The following is a 25,762-nucleotide window of genomic DNA, read 5'->3' as shown; positions in this document are numbered from 1 at the left end:
ATATATATATTGGTATAATAATATATAGTTTAAATGGACTGCAACAAGGAAATAGGCTACCCATGGTGTAATATGGGCATTATTAGATGGCGCTTATTTTCCTGATCTCATTTTCTAATTAGTTTAATTAATTAATGTGCAATGTTTGGCACCGACGAGTTATGACATCCTTCTCAATTATATTTAATCTAAATCTGTGGAAAGTTTCATGTAGTTCTGTGACTTGGGTCACGAAAACTGATTTCTAGACACATTTTTGATGCTCGGCCCACAGCCTAAAGGCATGGATGGTCCCTGTGTGTGGAAGATTGCATTTTATTTGAAGAGGTGACCAAGAAGATTGATGAGAATGGTGCAGTAGATGTTGTCTACATGGGCATTCGCCTTTGCTTTGATGAACCTGTACCTCACAGTACCTGGGCATAGATCATCGAATCATACAGCATGGAAACAGGCCACTCGGCCCAACTTACCCACGCCGACTCCCCAAGCTAGTCCCACCTGCCTGTATTTAGCCAACATCCCTCTGAACCTTTCCCAGCTGTTATCAGGCAACTGAACTGTAGCAGCTAAGAGTGTTCCTGACCTCCCATCTACCACATTGCATACCTTTGAAATTTCTTTAATCGGACTTTAATAGTATATATTTGCACTAAATGTTGAACCCTTTATCCTTTGTCTGTGCTGAGCTTGATTGTAATTATAGACGTACAAAGTATTGTAGTAACTCTCGTGAGCTAGACTCATCGCTGGAGAACATCGATAGGTGATGTTTCGAGTTGGGACCCCCCCCCTTCACACTCAATCTGAATTATTTAATTCTTCGTTCTGAAGAAGGATCTCGACCTGAAACGTCACCTCTGCAGCGATGCTGCCTGAGCCGCTGAGTTACTCCAGGACTATGTCTGTCTTTGGTATAAACCAGCATCTGCAGTTTTTTGTTTCTCTATGGATTGTAATCATGTATTGTTTTTCTGCTGACCAGATGGCACGCAAACAAAAGCTTTTCACCCTACGTCGTTAGTTGTGACAATGACAAAGCCCTGTTGTTGTCTACCTGCTCCACTCACCTGTCACCCACCAGCTGGCCGCGCGGGGGCTGACGGGATTCCTGGCGGCGCGGGGGCTGACGGGATTCCTGGCGGGCCGCCGGAAGTTGGCGGCGCGGCACGGCCGCTCGGTCTGGGCCTCAGGCCCGGATTCCACGGACGGCAATGGCGGAGATGCCGACGGCGGCGGCGGGCGTTGCGGGGGAAAGGGAGCGCGAGGAGGAGGCGGTGTTGTGGACCCCCGAGGTGGAGGTGTGCCTGTTCCACGCCATGCTGGGCCACAAGCCGGTCGGTGGGTGTGAGGATGACGACGGGAAGGGGGGGGGGGGAGGGGAGGGGAGGGGGGAACACATGTGACCGCAGCCCCGCCCCACGTGGCCACGTCTGGCCCCGCCCCTCGCCACGTGACCATGCGGGTGCCCCTTCCCCCCAACTTGGCCCCTCCCACATCCCAGTCCAGCATAGGAACAGGCCTTTCGGCCCACAGTGTCCGTGCCCAGCATGTTGCCACGATGAACTGATTTCCTCTGTCTGCACCTGATCCATATCCCTCCATTCCCATCCTATCTAAAAGCCTCCCTCCACCACCAACCCTGGCAGCGCGTTCCAGGCACCAACCACCCACTATGTGTAAAAAAACCCTGCGATTGACAGAAAGCTGGAGAAACTCAGCAGGTCAGGCAGCATCTCTGGACAGAAGTAATAGGTGACGTTTTAGGTCGAGACTCTTCTTCGGACTTTCTGTACAATACGATAGAACTTTATCCCAGGAGGGAAATTGATCCGCCAACAGTCATAAAACTGAAATTAAAGTGGCCAGTGGAAAGGATTGGGGATGTGCAAAGATTGTGAGGGGGGGGGGGGGGGGTGATGGGAGTCAGCCTACACCACAACAGTGGCATTCTGTGCTGCATCTTGGTGGAACCAGTCTGTTGCTGAAGGTGCTCCTTAGGTTGAGCTGTATTGTCCAGGATGCTCCGCTGTTTGAGGAGCATCCTCCCCTCCAAGACCACCTCCCATGAATCCAACTCCACCCCCAGGACGGAGCCAGCCTTCCTGATGAGTTTGTTAATCCTGTTGGCGTCCGCGGCTTTCGCCCTGCTGCCCCAGCACACGACAGTGAAGAATATGGCACTGGCTACTGTTGATAGAACATCTGCAGCATCTTACTGCAGACGTTGGAGGAGTGGAGCCTTCTCATAAAGTACAGCCGGCTCTGTCCCTTCTTGTACAGGGCCTCAGCGTTCCTGGACCAGTCCAGTTTACGGTCCATGTACACTCCAAGGTATTTTTACTCCCTGGTAAACTGCACATCTACACCATTGATGGAGACAGGGGTGTTCCTCTGCTCCTTAAGTCCACCACTAACTCCTTAGTCTTGTTGGTGTTGAGCTGCAGGTGATTCATCCCACACCACTCAACAAAGTCGTTGACTACACCTCTGTATTCAGCTTCCCTCCCCTCACTGATGCAGCCCGCAATTGCAGAGTCTTCTGAAAACTTCTGCTGGTGGCAGGAGACGGAGTTATATCTGAGGTGTAGATGGTGAACAGGAAGGGAGAGAGGGCCGACCCCAGTGCTGCTCACCACCATGTCCGAGACACAGTTCTGTAGCCTGACATACTGTGATTGTTCAGTCAGGTCGTTGGTAGTTGGACAGCTCTCATAATTTTTTAGACTTCTATCAGGTGTCCCCGCAACCTCTGGTGTTTCAGTTTGTCCAACCTCTCCATAGCTAATACTCTCTGACTCTGGCATCATTATGATAAATGTAATAAAAAAGGAACTGCAGATGCTGGTTTATGCCAAATAGTGTGACTCAGCGGGTCAGGCAGCCTCTCTGAAGAAAATGGATAGGTGATGTTTCCGGTCGGGACCAACCCGAAACGTCACTTATGCATGTTCTCCAAAGAAGCTGCCTGACCCGCTGAGTTATTCCAGCACTTTGTGTCTTATCATTCAGATAAACTCCTCTACACCCTATCATAAGCCTCAACCTCCTTCTTGTAATGGGGCGACCAGAACTACACAGAATACACAAAATTGTGGCCTAACCAAAGTTTTATAAAGCTGCATCGTGACTTCCTGACTCTCACAGAGTGATACAGTGTAGGAAGGGGCCCTTTGGCCCAACTTGCCCACTCCAACCAACATGTCCCATCTACGCTAGTCCTACATGTCCGTGTTTGGCTCACATCCCTCTAAACCTGTCCTATCCATGTATCTGTCCAAATATTTCCCGGTTGCTAAACACATTAACTCTCCCATTCCCACTGACCTTTCTGTCCTGGGCCTCATCCATTGTCAGAGTAAGGTCCAACGCAAACTGGAGGAACAACACTTTATATTTCGCTTGGGATATCGCAACCCAGCGGTATCAATCAATATTGATTACTCTAACTTCAAGTAACCCTTGCTTTCCCTCTCTCTCCATCCCTCCCCCACCCTAGGTCTCTGACTAGTCTTTCTGATTAATGTTATTGTTTAAATGCCTCCTTGTCAACTTCCCCTCAGCTAGCAATGCCATTCTACATTTCTATATTACATTTCTATATTGTTTGCTTTGATCTGTCATTTTCACACCTTACCCATCCATATCTCCAGACTCCCTCTCCCTGGACTCAGCCTGAAAAAGGGTCTCGACCTGAAAAACGACACATTCCTTTTCTGCGGAGATGCTGCCTGTCCTGCTGAGTTATTCCGGCATTTTGTATCCACCTTCGGTGTAAACCAGCATCTATAGTTTCTTCCTACACAAATATCTCTGAAATGATTCTGAAACAAAATGTTCTCATTGGCAGTGGGCCCAATGACATGTTCCTGATCTTGATTCATATGTTCCTATTGACTCAGTCTGGCCCTTTTAGCCATTATCTCCCTTCCCACCCCCCTCCCTGTTATGGATAAAGCCTCCGGATTGAGCACAAAGGCAACAGTCAGGAGTCGTGCAACGTTCCTCCCTCAGATACCACACCACATGATTAACCACACTCCCTCCCCCTTCCCCACCCTCTCCCCTCCCTCCCACTCCCCTCCCATCCCACTCCCATTCTCTCCCTCTCTCCTCCTCCCTTCCTTCCTCCCTCCCTCCTTCCCCCTCCCACCCTTCCTCTCTCCCTGCCTCTCACTCCCACTCTTTCCCTCCCTCTCCCTCCTTCTCTCCCTCTCCCTCACTCTCTCCCAGCAGGGGTGAACCGTCACTTCCACATGATCTGTATCCGGGACAAGTTCAGCCAGAACATCGGTCGTCAGATCTCGTCGAAGATAGTTTGGGAACACCTCAACATCATGTATGACATGCAAGCGCTGGTATGTAGGTGCTCACAGCTGTGCTGCTGACTGGGGCCCGGCCTCAGGGAGAGGTCTGTTTGCTCCCTCCCACACTGACCGCATCTCCCACCCCCATCACAGGAGGCTTGCACTGAGTGAACCGTACAGCAACCCCTTCCCCCACACTGTCCCCTCTCCCCTCTCTCTCCCTCCCCTCTCCCTCTCTCCCTCTCCCCCCTCCCCTCTCCCCTCTCTTCCCCCCCTCCCCTCTCTCCCCCCTCCACCACACTGCCCCCTCCCCTCTCACTCCCTCCCCTCTCTCCCCCACACTGTCCCCTCCCCTCTCGCTCCCCCTCTCTCCTGCCTCCCCCCTCCCCCCACACTGCCCCCTCCCCTCTCTCCCCCACACTGCCCCCCCCTCTCCCCCCCACACTACCCCCCCCTCTCCCCCCCACACTACCCCCCCCCTCTCTCTCCCCCACACTCTGGGACACACTTGCTGAATTCTCCCCACAACCTTGGCTCCACATGTCACACACCGTGAGTTCCAAGATGGGTCCCGACCTGAAATGTCACCTCTCCATGTTCTCCAGAGATGCTGCTTGACCCTCTGAGTGATTCCAGCACTTTGTGTCTTTCCCTGGAAACCGGCATATGCAGGTGCTTGTGTCCCTCCCCCACCCTCCTTGCGCCAGTCCTGGCTGGGAGAGGTGTGGTATGTGGATGGGGAGAGGGATGGTATGTGGAGAAGGGTGGGTGTGGAACGGGGAGGGGGAGAGGGTGAGTTGACGTCCCCCTCCGCTCTATTCCAGCACGAGTCCGAGATCCTGCCCTTCCCCAACGGCGAGCGCAACTTTGTTCTACCGGACGACATCATCCACGGAGTGAAGGAAGGTGAGGCCGTGCAATGCAGCGGCAGGGCAGGTGGGACACGCACACCTGCACCCCCCACACCTACACCCCCCACACCTACACCCCCACACCTAAACCCCCCACACCTCCAGCCCCCCACACCTACACCCCCCATACCTCCAGCCCCCACACCTGCACCTCCTCATACCTCCAGCCCCCCACAACTGCACCCCCACCCCCCCATATCTCCAGCCCCGCACACCTGCACCCCACTCATACCTGCCTCCCCTCACACCTCGAGTCCCTGCCACTCCATGGCAACTCGATTTGGACTCATACACACATCTCACACATTTACACACATATGCACAAACACATACTCACACACACATGCATACTCTCACACACACATGTATACACTCATACACACACATGCACACTCACAGACATGCACACACACTTGCACTGATATGAAGATAGGTGGAGGGGCAGGTAGTGTGGAGGATGCAGGGACTCTGCAGAAGGACTTCACTGGTGTGGCTGGGACATGTTCGCCGGTGTGGGCAAGTTGGGCTGAAGGGCCTGTTGCCACACTGTATCACTCTATGACTTGGGACAGGTTGGGAGAGTGGGTAGAGAAGTGGCAGATGGGATATAGTGTAGCAAAGTATGGAGTCATGCATTTTGGTTGTAGGAATAAAGGCATAGACTATTTTCTCAATAGGGAGAGAATCCAGAAATTGGAGGAGCAAAGGGACTTGGGAGTGCTGGTGCAGGATTCCCAAAATGTTATGTAGTAATGGGCCTGTCCCACTTAGGTGATTTTTTAGGCAACTGCCAGCGACTAGGACAATGGAATTCACCCAAGTCAGCACCGGCAACAACCTACATCACCTGGCAACAACCTACGTTAACCTGGCGACAATCTACGACAGCACCTACGACAGCCCAAATGTTGAAAACTTTTCAGCAGTCGCCTGTAGTCGCCTTAAAAATCGCCTGTGGGATAGGCCCATAAGGAAGAGAAATGTAATGCTAGAATTTATTTTAAGGGGACTAGAATATAAAAGGAAGGATGTAATGCTGAGGCTCTATCAGGCGCTGGTCAGGCCGCATTTGGCGTATTGTGAGCACATTTGGGCCCCATATCTGAGGAAGGATGTGCTGGCTCTGGGGAGGGTCCAGAGGAGGTTTACAAGAATGATCCCAGGAATGAGTAGGTTAACTCATGTAGTGGCAGATTTTTATATCGTTCAAGAGATTACTCCCTCTAGCCGCTAAATGGACTACATGGTTAAGGGGGAATGTCTTTGTACGCATGCAAGCTCTCGGTCGGGGACCTTCAGAGCTTCTTCACAGATAAATCTTCAAAACACAGTCTTTAGATTAATAAATTCTTTATTGTTGATGAAAAACAATAAGGTACATCCAAACTTCTTCCGACTCGCACAATATAATCTTCTTCAAACTCCAGCTTATTGCATTAAACATTAGAAAACTCCTCGTGTCTCCGTTACATTTCGCATAGTCAAAGGGTAAACCTTCCCCATGCTGGTCCAAATCTAAACTAAAAACTAAGCTTCTGGCCAAGAAACGTAGCTCCAAACACGCCCTAAAATACGTCACAAATCCCACCCACAATATAACGGGCAGTCTAAAATTTAAAGACACATACCATCATCAATGACACACAAAACAAGCCAATTGGCCACTTCATACCGGCCTCTAATTGTTCTGAGTATATAATGAGGCACTTATAAATAAACATCAAAAAAGTAGCCATGGAGGCTTAACATATAGCAAAAACAAAAAATCAGGGAATTTAACCCCGTGGCTCCCCGCCGGCGAATTGAACCCCAGTCTCCCGCGTGACTGGCGGGGATACTAACCACTATACTAACGAGGAAATATAGCTGGCACTATATATCCGTAATCAGAATTCTTCATCGACTCTTCCATCTTCACTTTCGCCTTCTAGAAGCAAGCATAACTCGATTATTAATCTTATTTTACTGTTTTTAGTTTAAAGTCGTACCATGCGCACCAAACCCTTAAAATTAGGCATGATACCCAGTATATAGTCCAAAACATAACAGTCCAAAGCTTTGATAGCATGAAAAGTCTTCCTCCATGCCCGATCAACTCACGGATGTGTTGTAACAATATTGAAGTGTGAAAATCCTTCAAAAGAATAACAGAATTTTTAGCAATAAAGTTCACAGTTAGGTTTGATTAAATTTCCGGATCATTAGTAGAGATTTCAAATTCCAGCTCAAGCTTTGGCCAATCTCTGGATAGCTTACAGAGAGATTTTAGTTCATTGATCCATTTCTTATCGATTAAGAAGCAATTCGCTGTCAGTTCTCTGGAAACTTCATCCGCAGGATTTTCTTCTGTGTTAACATACTTCAGTTGTACAACATTAGTAACTCCCAATGCTCTTTCCATTGGCAGATTGTCTCTGTCCAAATCCAACTCTCTGGTTTCTATGGCTCTATCATCTAGTGGAATGCTTTCACAATTGTCGCTGATCCACTTGGAAAGTGTGAATCCTCCCTTATTGCAAAGGGAAGTCAGATGTTCTACTTGTTGAATTGCTTCCTGCTCAGTAGACATGGATTATAAGCAATCATCCATGTAAAAATTATTCTTCAAAGAGATTCTTACTTCATGAAATTTCGCATTCTTGCCAAACTTGCGTTTCAAATTCTGGGTGTGTTGCTCTGCCATATGACTTGTTTGAAAGGTAAGTCCAGACAATAGTGTCCATCAATCTTTACTGAGTAGTTCATAATATTCATGAACTTCAACTCTTCATTCGTCATCTCTTCAGATTCCTTGCTGGTACTTTCCTTGAAGTCATGATTGTATGGCTTCATCACCAGCTTTTCTAATTTATCAGTAGATATTTGATTAACTGCAATGATAGGATAGTTCTTCTGATTCTCGTTTTCATTGTTCCTTTTCAAGGAGCCATATATAACCCATCCAAGTCGGGTTTTTGTAGCATACGGTCCATCACCTTGGCTCCTCACAATCTGTATAGGTTCCAATGCCTTCAAAACATTCGTTCCGATAAGTAGATCAACACTAGAATTTATTTCAGATATCTTAACATCTTTCAGGTAAGGCCATTGTTTCAAGTCTTCATGTCTTGGCATATTTTGACGACCAACAGGCATGGTTCCATGTGTAAACACTTCAGATATTGGTATAAAATTATCTTCATCCAGACTGGATATCTCCATACTTGTAATGTAATGACTCCTGCTCTCTTTATCTTTAGTCATGGTACGTAATCGAATCTTAGTCTCTTCTCCTGTGATGTTCAGCCTTCTCGTCAGGTTTTCTGTGCAAAGGTAGTTGAACTTCCGTGATCCAGAAAAGCATATGTTTGCAACACTGTATTTGTTTTACTATTCCTTACCTGTACCGGTAAGATAAAAATATTACAAGCTTCTACCCCAGCCCCAATATGAGCAGTTACTTGAGGGGACATAGCATCACTAGTAGTTGGCTTCTTCTTCTGTTCCGTTTACTCTGGTTCATCCTCTTCTATTTGCTCTGATAGCTCTTCATCTATTTGTTCCAGTTCTTCCTCTTCCCAATACTCTGGTAGCTCTTCTTCAGTGTGAAGTGCTTCAGGATGATATTGCCTGCACTTATAACAAATCATAGGACTCTTACAGTCTCTCACCATAGGTCCTTGTTTTCAAACATCCAAAACAGATTCCCTTCTCTTTCAAGAATATCTTTTCTTCATATTCTTTCATCTTGAATCTTCGACACCATCTTATGGTTGACTAACTTCATCACATAACAAACAAAATACTGTTTGCTTGCTAGTAGATACATTTCCTTTCATTCTATCTGTCTTTTCCACAGGTCTGGTTGTGATAGCAAAACTACTTCTCATAGGTTCTAATATTTCTTCAGTTTTGGTAAAGGTAGAACCTTTGTTGGATAGTTATATGGATGGGAAAGGAATGGAGGGTTATGGTCTGAGCGCAGGTATATGGGACTAGGGGAGATTATGTGTTCGGCACGGACTAGAAGGGTCGAGATGGCCTGTTTCCGTGCTGTAATTGTTATATGGTTATATGGTTGTTAGTTGGTAAAGGTAGAACCTTTGCAATTGGTTTATGATTTTCAATAGTCCCGTAGTGTGACTCTTAACATGTACCGTCCTTTCTAAGAATTCCACCAGGTCTGGTAGACTGCCTACTTGCTTCCTTTCATCCATTATTCTGCCTGCTTCATATCTCCACCTTTCTCTCATTCTTCTGGGCAACTTGCTAATGATGATTCTAGTATTACTCGCAAGATTCATTTCCTCCACGTGGCCGAGATTTCTCATCAAGCTGCAACAACCTCTCAGAAATATTGTATATTTACTCAATGCCTTCCCATCTTCTGTCTTGATTTCTTTCCAAGCATGGGCCTTCTCCATGTATGCGTTAGCAAACCTCTGTTCATTACCAAAATGTTCTTTAAGTAATCTTCTCGCCTTTTTATAGCCATGGCTGCCTGGCTCAATTTCACAACTTTCTACAAGTACCTGAAATAACTTGTGTACTTCACCAGAAATCGTAAGCGCTCCTTTTCATCCATAACTTTTATTTCTAATACTTCTTCTAATGCCCTTATGAAAGCTTCATACCGCAAAGGATCTCCATCATACGTAGGAATTTCTGCTGGTGGTAAAATGAGAGAAGTAATTTGTCGAGCTATGATCTGGTTGAATTCAGTTTGCCTTTTCACCAATGCCAATAATCCATCCTGATAACCTTGGTTTAGCTCCACTTGTTGATAAACAGGCCTCTGTGACTCAAATTGGCTAGCTCGAGCCTGTGCATCAGGCCTCGGAAAAGCGTGGTCCGCTATTGGTTTGGCTCGAGCATTCACATACGCTCCATTAGTAGTTTGTTTCCATCTAGCACTCATTTGCTGAGATGAAGTTTTACCCATCTTACTCTGTTCCAATGGGTTTTCAAAGCCAAGAAATCCGGTGGACCTCGATTGTGAAATTGATCCAACTGCTAATCCACTTTGAGCAGTCTTTCTTCCCAAATCAGAGTATATCTCCTTCGATGTTCTCGAACTGCATCTTGAACCCTCACTTTCCAATATCTCCTTCTTTGCTTTGGCCATCTTTGTGTCTAGTTTCAGTTCCTTTCGTCGCCTCAGCTCTTCTTCTCTGCGGTTCCGTTGTCTCATCTCTTCTTCTTGTCACTCAATATCATGTTTCATCTTCAAGGCATCCGCTTCTATTGAGAGAGCAGCTAGATCAGCTTTAACTCCCAATCGAGCAGAAGCCCCTGATACCGAACTGGCTGTAGAACCAGATTTGAACCTCGTGGAGATACTTTCGAGATATTATCTTGTGGTGTAATTTCATCTTCCATTCTGGCACCTTGTAGCACTTCCAGCTGCTAAGCTCGTAAGTTGTGGTATCATTTCAGGTAACCACTCCTCTGCCTCATCCATGAAACCATTGAATATCTTTACCCTGTCTTCTTCCCACTGAGTGTGTTTTATGCGTTCTTCCCTACACGGCTGTGAACACAGCAGCACATTCTGTTTCTTTCCAACCTCTTGGCAGGGGTTCCATAGTTGGCTCATATTAGATTTCACTTTGATCGCGTTCTGTACTGATTTCATTAATTTCTTCTGTTTCTCAATTAATCTAGTAACCTGTTTCCATAATTTGTTTCTCTCCTAGGTTCCTTTCAAGTAGGCAGCATGTGTATTATCTGTTTCTTCTCGATACATGAGTTCTCTGTAGCTTTCAATTGACTCGTTAACTTGTTGCCATATTGAGTTTTCCTCCTTCTTAGTTTCTCTCAGGCAGGTAGCTTGTCCTTGATTAAGCTTGACTTTGCCACCTTGTGGTTCCTTAAGCATGGTTCTTTCTTCATCTTCTGGCTGCATGATTTTAAAGAAGTCTTGGCAGATTGCCAAGTCTTTAAATTGAATAAACAAAGTCTTTTCTGAATTCTGCTCCAACTTTGTATAAACATCGAGTGGCTATTTTGAAAATAATTCGCTCAGAACTATAACAAACTGATATTGTAGACAACATCTCATCAACATCCATGGGCTTAAAGATGACGATAGTTCGAAAGGAATGCGTTTTATCAAAACAATCCAAGGTCGAACTGGCTGGATTCTCCAGACAGTGGAAAAATACTTTCTGGCTCTTCTCACAGAAGCCGTTTAAAATTAAAGCTTTGCAGCTTCAAAATTCAAAGAAATAATAGTCGATTTTACTCACAATTTCTTGATAATGTCTTCAGATCGTCAGATAAGTTTCTTTGCTGTTGATAGACCTCGAGGCCATCCCTGGCCGAGATCTATTGTCTTCAGTTCCTCAGCTGGAACCGGTCTTCTGGCCAAAACCTCTTTCGAGATCCTAGCCAATTCTTCTGTTCCACTCTCTGGGACTGGTATTCATCCCCCTGGTCGGAGGTATCCTTTGACTTAATGTAGCGGCAGATTTTTATATCGTTCAAGAGATTACTCCCTCTAGCCGCTAAATGGACTACATGGTTAAGGGGAATGTCTTTGTACGCATGCAAGCTCTCCGTCGGGGACCTTCAGAGCTTCTTCATGGATAAATCTTCAAAACACAGTCTTTTGATTAATAAATTCTTTATTGTTGATGAAAAACAATAAGGTACATCCAAACTTCTTCCGACTCTATAATCTTCATCGAACTCCAGCTTATTGCATTAAACGTTAGAAAACTCATCGTGTCTCCGTTACACTTCGCATGGTCAAAGCGTAGACCTTCCCAATGCTGGTACAGATTGATTAGTAGGACTGGGTGTTACAATCCCTAAGATTTCACTACAATTGACATTCTTGTGTATGACCACTAGGTGAATTTGCTAACAATCAGACACATCTTCAGTTGTGTACCTCAACGTCACTGGGTGTTTCGGCCTTTTATCACAAGACACCCTCAGTCGAGATAGGCCCACCGCAGGTTGATCAGACCTGGGTGTGTGTCTTATTGTTAGCCTCTAGATGGTCACGTGGCAGCCCAGACAGCATCTTTCCTCTTCAGCCACAGCCAGTGACTGCTCCGTTCGGCTGCATTGGCAAGTTCTTTTATTGCCCTCCTTTGTGCCTGCCCTTTGACTCCTACTTCCCTCAGGAGCCTTGCGGTGGAACTGGCTACAAAGCCCCTGCTGAAAAGGGAAAGTGAAAGGGAAAACGGACTGAAAAGGGAAAGAGAGTAAAGGGATGGTTAATGACCCCCAGAATTAACGGGAAAGGAAGCTCACAAAGGGATAGGAGAGTATGGCCAAGTGTAATAGGGATCGATGTGAAAGGTGAGATGCGTAAGGAATTAAAAGTATTGTATATGAATGCGAGAAGTATAAGAAGTAAAGTAGATGAGCTTGAGGCTCAGTTAGAGGTTGGTAGATATGACATTGTGGGGATTACTGAGACGTGGCTGCAGGAGGATCGGGCCTGGGAACTTAATATTCAGGGTTATACATCCAATAGAAAGGACAGGCAGGTGGGCAGAGGAGGGGGGGTAGCTCTGCTGGTGAGGGAGGGAATTCAGTCACTTGCGAGGGAAGACATAGGGACTGACGAGGTCACTGTGGATTGAGTTGAGGAATTGTAAAGGCAAGAAAACACTAATTGGTGTTATTTACAGACCCCTAAATAGTAGCCCGGATGTAGGGTGTAAGTTGCAGCAGGAGTTAAAACTGGCATGTAACAAAGGTAATGCCACTGTGGTGATGGGGGATTTCAATATGCAGGTAGACTGGGAAAATCAGGTTGGTTCAGGACCCCAAGAAAGAGAGTTTGTAGAATGCCTCCGAAATGGATTCTTAGAGCAGCTTGTAATGGAGCCGACCAGAGAAAAGGTAATTCTGGATTTAGTGTTGTCCAATGAACCAGATATGATAAGAGAACTCGAGGTAAAGGAACCGCTTGGAGGTAGTGATCATAATATGATTAGTTTTAATCTGCAATTTGAGAAGGAGAACGTTAAATCGGAAGTGGCAGTGATGCAGTTGAACAAAGGGGACTATAAAGGCATGAGAGGAGAGCTGGCCAAAGTAGACTGGAAATGGATCCTAGCAGGAATGATGGTGGAACAGCAATGGCAGGAATTTCTGGACATAATCCGGTAGATGCAGGATCATTTCATTCCAAAAAGGAAGAAAGATTATAACCATATAACCATATAACAATTACAGCACGGAAACAGGCCATCTCGACCCTTCTAGTCCGTGCCGCACACGTATTCTCCCCTAGTCCCATATACCTGCGCTCAGACCATAACCCTCCATTCCTTTCCCGTCCATATAACTATCCAATTTAAAATGATAAAAATGAACCTGCCTCCACCACCTTCACTGGAAGCTCATTCCACACAGCCACCACTCTCTGAGTAAAGAAGTTCCCCCTCATGTTACCCCTAAACTTCTGTCCCTTAATTCTCAAGTCATGTCCCCTTGTTTGAATCTTCCCTACTCTCAGTGGGAAAAGCTTATCCACGTCAACTCTGTCTATCCCTCTCATCATTTTAAAGACCTCTTATCAAGTCCCCCCTTAACCTTCTGCGCTCCAAAGAATAAAGCCCTAACTTGTTCAACCTTTCTCTGTAACTTAGTTGCTGAAACCCAGGCAACATTCTAGTAAATCTCTGTACTCTCTCTAAGAGATTCTAAGGGGAGTAGGAGGCAACCGTGGCTGACAAGAGAAATTAGGGATAGAATAAAACTAAAAGAAAAGATGTATAACACAGCAAAGAGTAGCCGTAAGCCAGAGGATTGGGAAACTTTCATAGGACAACAGAAGGAAACAAAACGGGCAATACGGGCTGAAAAGATGAAGTACGAGGGGAAGCTGGCCTGGAATATAAAGAAGGACAGTAAAAGCTTCATTAGATATGTTAAGGGAAAAAGAGTAGCAAAGTCAAATGTGGGTCCCTTGAAGGCAGACACGGGTGAAATTATTATGGGCAACAAGGAAATGGCAGAAGAGTTGAATAGGTATTTCGGATCTGTCTTCACTAAAGAAGACGCAAACAATCTCCCAGATGTACTGGAGGACAGAGGATCTAAGGGGGTAGAGGAACTGAAAGAAAATTTCATTAGGCGAGAAATAGTATTGGGTAGGCTAATGGGACTGAAGGATGATAAATCCCCTGGGCCTGATGGTCTGCATCCCAGGGTCCTCAGGGAGGTGGCTCTAGAAATAGTGGATGCATTGGTGATCATTTTCCAATGTTCAATAGATTCAGGATCAGTTCCTGTGGATTGGAGGATAGCTAATGTTATCCCACTTTTCAAGAAAGGAGCTAGAGAGAAAACAAGGAATTACAGACCAGTTAGCCTGACTTCGGTGGTGGGAAAGATGCTGGAGTCAATTATTAAAGAGGTAATAATGGGGCATTTAGATAGCAGTAAAAGGATTAGTCCAAGTCAACATGGATTTATGAAAGGGAAATCATGTTTGACTAATCTTCTGGAATTTTTTGAGGATGTAACAAGTAAAATGGATGAAGGGTGCCAGTGGATGTAGTGTATCTAGACTTTCAGAAAGCCTTTGATAAGGTCCCGCACGGGAGACTGGTGACTAAAATTAGAGCACATGGTATTGGGGGTAGGGTGTTGACATGGATAGAAAATTGGTTGGCAGACCGGAAGCAAAGAGTAGGAGTGAACGTGTTCTTTTTAGAATGGCAGGCAGTGGCGAGTGGAGTGCCGCAAGACTCGGTGTTGGGGCCGCAACTGTTTACCATATATATTAATGATTTGGAAGAGGGAATTAGGAGCAACACTAGCAAGTTTGCGAATGACACAAAGCTGGGTGGCAGTCTGAACTGTGAAGAGGATGTTAGGAGGTTGCAGGGTGACCTGGACAGGTTGAGTGAGTGGGCAGATGCGTGGCAGATGCAGTATAATATAGATAAATGTGAGGTTATCCACTTTGGCGGCAAAAACAAGGGGGCAGATTATTATCTCAATGGGGTTAGGTTAGGTAAGCGAGACCTGGGTGGAAAGTTGGGGTGCAGGCACAGCAGGCAGTGAAGAAAGCTAATGGAATGTTGGCCTTTATAACAAGAGCATTTCAGTATAGGAGTAAAGAGGTTCTTCTGCAGTTGTATAGGGCTCTGGTGAGACCACATCTGGAGTATTGTGTACAGTTTTGGTCTCCTAATTTGAGGAAGGACATCCTTGTGATTGAGGCAGTGCAGCGTAGGTTCACGAGATTGATCCCTGGGATGGCGGGACTGTCATATGAGGAAAGAATGAAAATACTATGTATTCACTGGAGTTTAGAAAGATGAGGGAGGATCTTATAGAACCATATAAAATTATAAAAGGACTGGACAGGATGCAGGAAAAATGTTCCCAATGTTGGGCGAGTCCAGAACCAGGGGCCACAGTCCTAGAATAAAGGGTAGGTCATTTAAGACTGAGGTGAGAAAAAACTTTTTTGCCCAGAGAGTTGTGAATTTGTGGAATTCCCTGCCACAGAGGGCAGTGGAGGCCAAGTCACTGGATGGATTTAAGAGAGAGTTAGATAGATCTCTAGGGGCTAGTGGAGTCAAGGGATATGGGGAGAAGGCAGGCACAGGTTATAGATAGGGGACGATCAGCCATGATTACAATGAATGGCGGTGCTGGATCGAAGGGCCGAATGGCCTCCTCCTGCACCTATTTTCTATGTTTCTACCCCACCTCCACTGGACACACCCTTACCCTCCAAAACTAAACTAAAAACTAAGCTTCTGCGCAAGAAACGTAGCCCTAAACACGCCCTAAAATACGTCATAAATCCCACCCACAATATAACGGGCAGTCTAAAATTTAAAGACACATACCATCATCAAAAACACACAAAACAAGCCAAATGGCCACTACAACCTATGATGAGCATTTTTCGGCACTGGGCCTGTACTTGCTGGAGTTTAGAAGAATGAGGGCGGACCTTATTGAAATACACAGAATAGTGGAAGGCTTGGATAGAGTGGATGTGGAAAGGATGTTTCCATTAGTGGGAGAGTCTAGGACTGGATATCATAACCTCAGAATTAAAGGAATGTATCATCAATGATGAAAAGAGAGGGTCTGCTATTTGAATCTGAGAAGAATCTCAGATATTGTTAGCTGCTGTCTACGTAGATCCAATGAACCGAATCTTGTTGAGCGAAGATCAAATTGCTAAAGCACAAGAGGCCCTCTTAACTACATATGCATTTAGTTTTAATTTCTATTGCACTTGAGATTTTTTTTTTTGTCATAATTTAGGCATTTAGCTCATACCTGTGGCTTTAGTGGAGTACATTGGAGTAATGCTTTTATAATTTTTATTTCATTCAATGGAATTTTAATTTTGTCATAGTCCTTTCTGTAATTTTTTCTTCTTTTAGCATAATGAATTATGTTTTTTTTTCAAGAATAAACAATAAAAAAGCCACAATAGCACAGCTACAACCATTAGACTCAGAACTTTAAGGACATCTCCTCCCGCCTAGATTACTGCAACTCCCTTTACACTGGCATCAGCCAATCTTCCCTGTCCCGCCTGCAACTGGTCCAAAACGCCACAGCGAGACTCCTGACGGGCACCCGAAAAAGGGACCACATCACCCCGATCCTGGCCTCTCTCCACTGGCTCCCTGTGCGGTTCCGTATAAACTTCAAGATACTCCTCCATGTCTACAAAGCCCTCAATGGGCTTGCCCCCACCTACATAAAAAATCTTCTCACCCACCACTCCACCTCCAAGCCCCTCAGATCGGCCGACTTGGGGTTGCTGAATATCCCACGGTCTAGGCATAAGCTCAGGGGCGACCATGCCTTTGCGGTTGCAACCCCTAGACTGTGGAACAGCATCCCCTTTCCCATCAGAACTGCCCCCTCCATCGACTCTTTTAAGTCAAGACTAAAGACTTATCTATACTCCCAAGCCTTTCCTGACGTCCTCTGAGTGAGGGCTACATGTATATATGTATGTAGCTTGTTTTGTTGTGCTATTCTTATAACAAATGTAAAGCACTTTTGCCAACGAGAGTTGTTTTTTAAATGTGCTATATAAATAAATGTGACTTGACTTGACATGGGTTTAAAAGGTAGCCTGATGAATCATGTAGTTCTTATGAAATGCCATCTTGTGCAATGTCATCACAGCAGATTTAGAATTATTATACCTAGGGGTCGGGGTCAGAGTCGGATACACAAGAAATCAAGGAGTCGGTGTCGGGTGTTTTGGGTATCGACTCCACAGCCTGAAACACACATTCACACACTCATCCAAAAGCACACTCACACACATGCACACGTATACTCACTCACTCACCCACGCACATGAACACACACTCGTGCACACTCATTCACACACAGACACACTCACACACACTGAGTGAGCAGTTGCTGCCTGTGGCTGCACCAATCGCACCCTGCCCCCATGCAGGCACCTCCAGCTGTTGGTTGTGGAAGGCCCATCCATGGGCTGTGTCACAGGTGGGCCGCTGGTATGTGGGCCTGTCCCTGGTGCCGTGTGTAACCTGCTGCTCATCTCCCACCACAGGCAAGAGTGGGGTGGACGAGGAGCTGAAGGCCGAGCTCAGGGAGGAGTTGCCAGAGCTGTGCGTCACTGAGGAAGGTGCGTGCCCGACACACCAACACTGCACCGCACAACGCCACAGCACCCCTCACTGTGTGTGTGTGAGGCCCTGTGTGTGTGTTTGTGAGGCCCACTGTGTGTGTGTGTGTGAGAGGGCACTGTGTGTGTGTGAGAGGGCCACTGTGTGTGTGTGTGTATGAGGCCCACTGTGTGTGTGTGTGTGTGAGGCCCACTGTGTGTGTGTGAGAGGGCCACTGTGTGTATGTGTGTATGAGGCCCACTGTGTGTGTGTGAGAGGGCCACTGTGTGTATGTGTGTATGAGGCCCACTGTGTGTGTGTGAGAGGGCCACTGTGTGTATGTGTGTATGAGGCCCACTGTGTGTGTGTGTGTATGAGGCCCACTGTGTGTGTGTGAGAGGGCCACTGTGTATGTGTGTATGAGGCCCACTGTGTGTGTGTGTGTATGAGGGCCACTGTGTGTGTGTGAGAGGGCCACTGTGTGTATGAGGCCCACTGTGTGTGTGTGTGTGTGTGAGAGAGGGCCACTGTGTGTATGAGGCCCACTGTGTGTGTGTGTGTGTGTGTGTGTGAGAGGGCCACTGTGTGTGTGTGAGAGGGCCACTGTGTGTGTGTGTGTGTGTAAGAGGCCCACTGTGTGTGTGTGAGGCCCACTGTGTGTGTGAGGGCCACTGTGTGTGTGTGAGGCCACTGTGTGTGTGTGTTTGTGAGGGCCACTGTGTGTGTGTGTGTGTGTGTGTGTGTGTGTATGAGGCCCACTGTGTGTGTGTGAGGCCCACTGTGTGTGTGAGGGCCACTGTGTGTGTGTGTTTGTGAGGGCCACTGTGTGTGGGTGTGTGTGTGTATGAGGCCCACTGTGTGTGTGTGTGAGGCCCACTGTGTGTGTGAGGGCCACTGTGTGTGTGGGCGGGCCACTGTGCGTGTGTGTGTGTGTGTATATATGAGGCCCACTGTGTGTGTGTGAGGCCCACTGTGTGTGTGTGTGTGGGCCACTGTGTGTGTGTATATGAGGCCCACTGTGTGTGTGTGAGGGCCACTGTGTGTGTGTGTGAGGGCCACTGCGTGTGTGTGTGTGTGTGAGGGCCATAGTGTGTGTGTGTGTGAGGGCCACTGTGTGTGTGTGTGTGTGTGTGAGGCCACTGTGTATGTGTGGGGGCCACTGTGTGTGTGTGTGTGTGAGGGCCACTGTGTGTGTGTGTGTGTGGGCCACTGTGTGTGTGTGTGTGTATATGAGGCCCACTGTGTGTGTGTGTGTGTGAGGCCCACTGTGTGTGTGTGAGGGCCACTGTGTGTTTGAGAGGGCCACTGTGTGTGTGTGTGTGAGGCCCACTGTGTGTGTGTGTGTGTGAGGGCCACTGTGTGTGTGTGAGGGCCACTGCGTGTGTGTGTGTGAGGGCCATTGTGTGTGTGTGTGTGTGTGAGGGCCACTGTGTGTGTGTGTGTGAGGCCCACTGTGTGTGTGTGTGTGTGAGGGCCACTGTGTGTGTGTGTGAGGGCCACTGTGTGTGTGAGGCCACTGTGCTTCTTCAATGTTGGGATAGTCACAGCCTCAACTACCAGAGGAGGCAGCTTGTTCCATACATCCATCACCCTTTGTGTGAAAAAGTTAGCCCAGATTTAAGGTAAATCTTTTCCCCACCTTAAATCTATGTCCTCTGGTCCTCGATTCACCTACTCTGGGCAAGAGACTCTGTGCATCTATAATATCTATAATATCTGTGCAACTATAATATCCCACCCCCTCATCCTCCTGCGCTCCAAGGCAGAGAGTCCCAGCCTAATCAACCTCTCCCTATAGATCAGACCCTCTACTCCTGGCAACATCCTTGTGTGTGTGTGTGGGGGGGCCACTGTGCATAGATGGTTGATCCTTGTCTGTGGCCCTGCACCATCCCCGATGTCCCGGGGGTCAGTGAGGTGGCTGTGGGACAATGCTGCTGCTGGTGGGATGTGGCCCCTGTACAACTTTGCTTCACTAAACCTTTCCCTTTATTTACGATTGGCACAGCTGGTGGAGTTTGCATATTTAGATCAGAGTGAGGTTTAAAATTGTCACCAAGGTACAGTGAAAAACTTTGTTTTGCAAACAGATCAGGTAATACTGTACATAAGTACAATCGCCAAACTCAGGTACAATAGGTAGAGCAAATGATAAGATACTGAGTGCAGAATTAGTGCTGTCCTCCCTGTGACCACATGGGTTTTCTACGGTGCTCCGGTTTCCTCCCACATCCCAAAGATGTGCAGGTTTGTAGGTTGATTGGCCCTCTGTAAATTGTCCCCAGCGTGTAGGGAGCGGATGAGAAAGTGGGATAACATAGAAGCAGTGTGAAGGGTGATGGATGGTCGGTGTGTGGACTCGGTGGGCTGCAGGGGTGTTTCCGTGCGGTGTGTCTAAGGAATGCGTTGTGAACCTTGCCCATGCAGGTGGCAGCAAGGTGGTGGAGAAGGCCGTGGTGAAGGAGAAGGTGCCGGTGGTGGGTGAGGCCGGGCCCAAGGACGTGGTGGACAAGCGCAAGAGGAACCGCGCCACGGCCAACCTGCTGAGTGTCAACAGTAACCCGTCCAGCCCCAGTGGGGCCAAGCGCCGCCGCGTGTAATGGGGTACGCCCTGCACTGTGGGGTTCACCCTGGGGAGTGGGGTACGCCCTGGCTTGAGGGATACGCCCTGCGCTGTGGATACACCATGCTGGAAATGTCTGCCTACCCCTTGCAGTGGGAGTGGGGAGAGGGGGTTCGCTACACACAGCCGTGGGACCGTACCCCGCCCGCTGCCTCTGCATCCAGCGGAGTTCCAGGGGCTGCAAGGGGGGGATCCAGGGGCCGCATGGTGGGTCTCAGCTAGTGCCTGTTGGTCAGTTACTGCCCGCCGTTCCGCTGCACCCCCTCCCTCCACCCAGGGGTGGGATGGGCAGAGCTGGCATCAGCTGGTCCAGTAAATGGTCCAAATACACCGATAGACCTGGGCGAGAGGAGTCTCGTGTTACTTTCATTGTGCTCCCCCTCTTGTTATTTGTTTATGAATGCATCTTTTTTTCAAAGATTTTCTTATTAAAACCAGGTTGGAGATTTCTGGCTTGGAATGGCTTTGTTAAACTAACTGAGAGCTCCGCAGCACATTAACAGCTGTGAGGAGCGAAGGAGATCACAAAACGTTTTGGACACTGCCTGGTCGCACGGGGAAATGTTATCCCACTTTCACATCCACACCCTCGGGACAATTTACAGAGGGCTAATTAACCTACAACCCGGCACATTTTTGTGATGTGGGAGGAAGCCAGAGCCCACGCGGTCACACACAGAATGTACAAATTCCACACAGCAGCCAGAAGGTGAAATTTTAATCATATTTCGTAACTGGCTCTTAGTTTAGAGATACAGGCCATTCGGCCCACTGAGCCCGCACTGACCAGCGACCCACCCACATTATCCTACACACACTAGGGACAATTTACGATTATACCAAGCCAATTAACATACAAACCTGTACTTCTTTGGAGTGTGGGAGGAAACCAAAGATCTCGGAGAAAACCCACGCGCTCACGGGGCTGTAAGGCAGCAAGTCAACTGCTGCGCCATCTGGCCTTGGAAGAAGTACTCTCCCAGACAGTGTGGCGCTCCTTAGTAAAGTGTCTCCACGGAATACTGCCAATCTGACAGTACGCTACTGCTCATTACTCCTCCACCGACACTGCAACTCGATGTCCTACCTCCCACACTGGTATTTCCTCGACAACTCTGACCAACACCGTAAGAAGTTGCAGAGGTAGCCCAGTCCATCATACAGACCAGACTCCCCTCCATTGACTGCATCCACACTTCCTCAATGCCTCAGAAAAGTAGCCAACATAATCAAAGACTTGACCCACTTTTGTTTTACACAGTGGGTGGTGGATACCTGGAATGTGCAGCCAATGATGGTAGTAGACACAGATAGATAGTGGCATTTAGGAATCTTTTGGATAGGCGCATGGATATGGATCATGTGCAGGCAGAGATTAGTTTATATTCCATCATGTTGGGCCAAATTCAAATGCAGTTTCATACCACTTCAAGCAGGCAAGGCCACCAAATTCAGGTGCAGTTTCCTACCACTTCAAGCAGGGTGCAAGGCCACCGAATTCAAGTGCAGTTTCCTACCACTTCAAGCAGGGAGCAAGGCCACCGAATTCAAGTACAGTTTCCTACCACTTCAAGCAGGGTGCAAGGCCACCAAATTCAAGTACAGTTTCCGACATCTTCAAGCAGGGTGCAAGGCCACCGAATTCAAGTGCAGTTTCATACCACTTCAAGCAGGATCCGTCCACCAAACTCAAGCTCAGTTTCATACCACTTCAAACACGGTGCAAGGCCACCAAACTCAAGTGCAATTTCATACCACTTTAAGCAGGGTGCAAGTCCACCAAATTCAAGTGCAGTTTCATACCATTTCAAGCAGGGTGCAAGGCAACTGTAAATAAGCAAACTGCACAATCTGGAGTTCAAGTATCATCTTTAATCAGTACCCATATTGTAGCAGTACAACAGGTCATTAGTTCATCGTTACCGCTTCCAAGACTGACCAGTGTAGGAATTGGGTGTTAGTATGAATCATACAGTAGGGTGGGGTTAGTGATGCTATTCTACTATGATTGGTTCACATGCAATAGCCAATCTACATCCTTCCCCGTAAAGAGCAAATATAGTTAAACACACATGCAGCTAGAATTCAAACATACTCGCCATATCTGCCAGTCGGTCTACTAATATGGCCCGAACGTGTACGGACCAAGCGCTCTCCTCCTTCGCCAGAAAAGTTAGAGGGAGGTGGTGAACCCAGAAGTGAGAAAGCAGCAGGGGACACCTGTGGTGAATGACAGGGGAAGCATGCGGGAGAGGTAGTGTCCTTGTTAGTCACGGCCGCCGGTCGTGGTGGAGTAAGGGACATGCTGGAACTAGTGGTGGCCACGGCAGCAGACGGCTGGAACAGTAGAGGTGGAGCGAAAGGATCGGCTGGTGGTGGACGTGGTTCCTTCACAGCCAGTAAGTGTTGGTGGCTCCGACGGTATAAGGTGCCATCGATGTCAACAAGGTAGGATCGGGGTTCTTTGGACAGGTCAACAACGCAACCTAGACGGGAATGTCCCACAGTAGTTTGCAAACGGACGAGTTGGCCCGGTAGTAGTGGTTTAAGTGGTTTGTTGGACTTGTCATGTGATCGTTTCTGGATGTCGTGTTTCTCCTGGATGCGATCCTGGATTGTAGCTGGCTTCAACACCTGTGGCGCCAGCTTCTGCTGGGCAATTGGTATCGGTGGTCTGGACATCAGGCGTTGGGCTGGTGAGCCCAGGACCCCGTCTCTAGTGATGTTTCTGAGGTTTAAAAGGTCGAGGTACACATCTGACTTGGCTAGGTGGGCGCGTTCCATTAGCTGTTTTGCGCTTCTGACGTCTTGTTCAGCGAGCCCGTTCATTTGTGGGTATTCGGTGCTGCTCGTGACATGGTGGAAATTCCATCAGTTAGCAAAGTGTTTGAAGGCGTGACTGGTAAACTGTCTTCCGTTGTCGGTCTGCAAGCGGACAGGTGCGCCGAATGTGGAGAAGTGTTACTGTAGCTTTTGAATTACCATTTCTGATGTGATAGAAGGCAGTAAATCAAGTTCGAACCAGTTAGAATAGGAGTCGACCAGGACTAGATAATGTTTACCGTGCCACTCGAAAATGTCTGCCGCCAACGACGTCCAGGGCAGTGCTGGCGGAGGTTGTTGTAGCAGGGGCTTTCTCTGTTGGTGCGGCGCCAGGCTGCTGCAGATGGGGCAGGAGACGGTCCTGCCCCGTATGTACTTGGCCATGCCAGGCCAGTAAAACATATTCTGTGCGTGAGCCAGCGTGGCCTCGGTGCCTGGGTGGCCGCTGTGTGCCTCTTTGTAGTATTCGTCACGTAGTGATGAAGGGATCACGACTTTGTGGCCCTTAACTATGACACCGTCCTGTATTACCAGTTCATCACGGACTAAGAAGAACGGCTGCATCTCCAGTGGGGCTGCACCTGGAGCTGGATTGCCTGTTTGGCCAGCCTCTCTTGATTATAGAAACATAGAAACATAGAAATTAGGTGCAGGAGTAGGCCATTCGGCCCTTCGAGCCTGCACCGCCATTCAATATGATCATGGCTGATCATCCAACTCAGTATCCCGTACCTGCCTTCTCTCCATACCCTCTGATCCCCTTAGCCACAAGGGCCACATCTAACTCCCTCTTAAATATAGCCAATGAACTGGCCTCGACTACCCTCTGTGGCAGGGAGTTCCAGAGATTCGCCACTCTCTGTGTGAAAAAAGTTCTTCTCATCTCGGTTTTAAATGGATGAGAGCAGCTGGAGAGTGCCGTCGGCGGCTGTGTGTTCTGCTAGACGGCGCAATCGTTCCGTGGGAACAAAGTCAATGTTGAGAACCGTAAACTTGTCCCGTTCATAGGGGTGTCGTTCGCTGGATGCCCGTGGTGCGCGAGAGAGGGTGTCAGCAACGAGCATGTCTTTACCCTTTTTGTAAACGATTTTGAAGTCGAATCGCTGGAGCTGCATCATCATACGCTGCAGACGTGCAGGTGCAGCATGGATATGTTTATTGAGTATGGTCCCCAGAGGTTGGTGGTCTGTCTCGACCGTGAAAACATTCTCAAAGACAAAGTCCTTGAATTCAGAACAAGCGAAGACCACAGCCAGCAGCTCTTTCTCGGTTTGCGCGTAGCGCTGTTCGGTATCCGTCATGGTGCAGGGGGCATAAGAGACAGGATGTAAAGTCCCATCGGCAGATGATTGTAGGCAGGCGGCGCCAAGCCCGTATCGTGAGGCATCGCAGTTAACTGTGACAGGACGCCTCAGGTCAAAAAATATCAAGGTGGGAGCGCTGATCAGCCTCGGTTTTAAAGAATCAAATGCATGTTGGTGTTGCTGGAACCAGGACCAAGCAGTATCCTTCCGAGTTAGTTGTCTCAGAGGCGAACTCGGCACACTAAGGTTCGGTATGAATGTTCCCAGATAGTCTGACTTCTGACCATTCCACATCTGACACCATGTAAATAAGCAAACTGCACAATCTGGAGTTCAAGATCATCTTTAATCAGTACCCATATTATAGCGGTACAACAGGTCATTAGTTGTTAGTTCATTGTTACCGCTTCCAAGACTGACCAGTGTAGGAAGTGGGTGTTAGTATGAATCATACAGTAAGGTGGGGTTAGTGATGCTATTCTACTATGATTGGTTCACATGCAATAACCAATCTACAGCCACCAAATTCAAATGCTGTTTCATACAATTTCGTGCAGGGGGCAAGGCCACCACATTCAAATGCAGTTTTATACCATTTCATGCAGGGTGCAATGCCACCACCTTCAAATGCAGTTTCATACCATTTCAAGCAGGGTGAAACCACCATAAAACCACACAAAACACCACACTCACAGTTCAGTAGATATTCAGTGTGTTCAGTAGATATTCAGTGTGTTCAGTGGATTCACAGCTCAGACAGAGTCGTGACCTCTCCCTCCCCCATCATGCAGAGGCTGAGCCACACCCACACTGAGATTCTTAACATTTTTTAAACACTAATAACACTTTTATTTTTCATTGATGGGAAGAATCCTCTGCACCTGATGAGCGGAGAGGGACTGAGTAAGATGGCCAAAAATCACAGCCGCAAGTGGTTGCGTTTTTATCTAAAATCAATATACAGTGCAAACAGGAAGTTGTCACGTTTAGACTTCCAACCATTTGCAGTGCTTTTACTTCAACCCAAACTCCCACCAACCATTTGCAGTGCTTTTGCTTCAACCCAAATCCCCACCAACCATTTGCAGTGCTTTTACTTCAACCCAAATCCCCACCAACCATTTGCAGTGCTTTTACTTCAACCCAAATCCTCACCAACCATTTGCAGTGCTTTTACTTCAAACCAACCACATTTTCATTTTCAAACCACATTAAGGGC

The 25,762-nt window shown here is 47.6% G+C and overlaps 1 protein-coding gene across 1 annotated transcript; it reads left to right on the top strand.

Moving 5' to 3' along the window:
* The first annotated feature begins 1,116 nt into the window (after positions 1-1,116).
* On the top strand, positions 1,117-20,862 carry LOC116986514 (MRG domain binding protein). Its single transcript, XM_033042140.1, has 5 exons — positions 1,117-1,341; positions 4,237-4,358; positions 5,132-5,213; positions 17,739-17,813; positions 20,221-20,862. Exons 1-5 carry the CDS (start codon positions 1,215-1,217, stop codon positions 20,391-20,393), a joined length of 579 nt encoding a protein of 192 aa, XP_032898031.1. The 5' UTR covers positions 1,117-1,214; the 3' UTR covers positions 20,394-20,862.
* Positions 20,863-25,762: the final 4,900 nt, after the last annotated feature.

This window comes from Amblyraja radiata, chromosome 23 (assembly GCF_010909765.2).
Source record: "Amblyraja radiata isolate CabotCenter1 chromosome 23, sAmbRad1.1.pri, whole genome shotgun sequence".
Lineage (NCBI taxonomy): Eukaryota > Metazoa > Chordata > Chondrichthyes > Rajiformes > Rajidae > Amblyraja > Amblyraja radiata.
The sequence above is the reverse complement of the archived record's forward strand: the minus strand, read 5'-3'. Positions and strand labels throughout refer to the sequence as shown.

What these genes read in the sequence shown, in the direction of transcription:
- LOC116986514 (XM_033042140.1), top strand. Translation starts at nt 1,215, where the DNA reads ATGGCGGAGATGCCGACGGCGGCGGCGGGCGTTGCGGGGGAAAGGGAG. An exon ending in GCTGGGCCACAAGCCGGTCG is followed by an intron (nt 1,342 to 4,236) that starts GTGGGTGTGAGG and finishes CTCTCCCAGCAG; the next exon opens with GGGTGAACCGTCACTTCCAC. An exon ending in GCTGTGCGTCACTGAGGAAG is followed by an intron (nt 17,814 to 20,220) that starts GTGCGTGCCCGA and finishes TTGCCCATGCAG; the next exon opens with GTGGCAGCAAGGTGGTGGAG.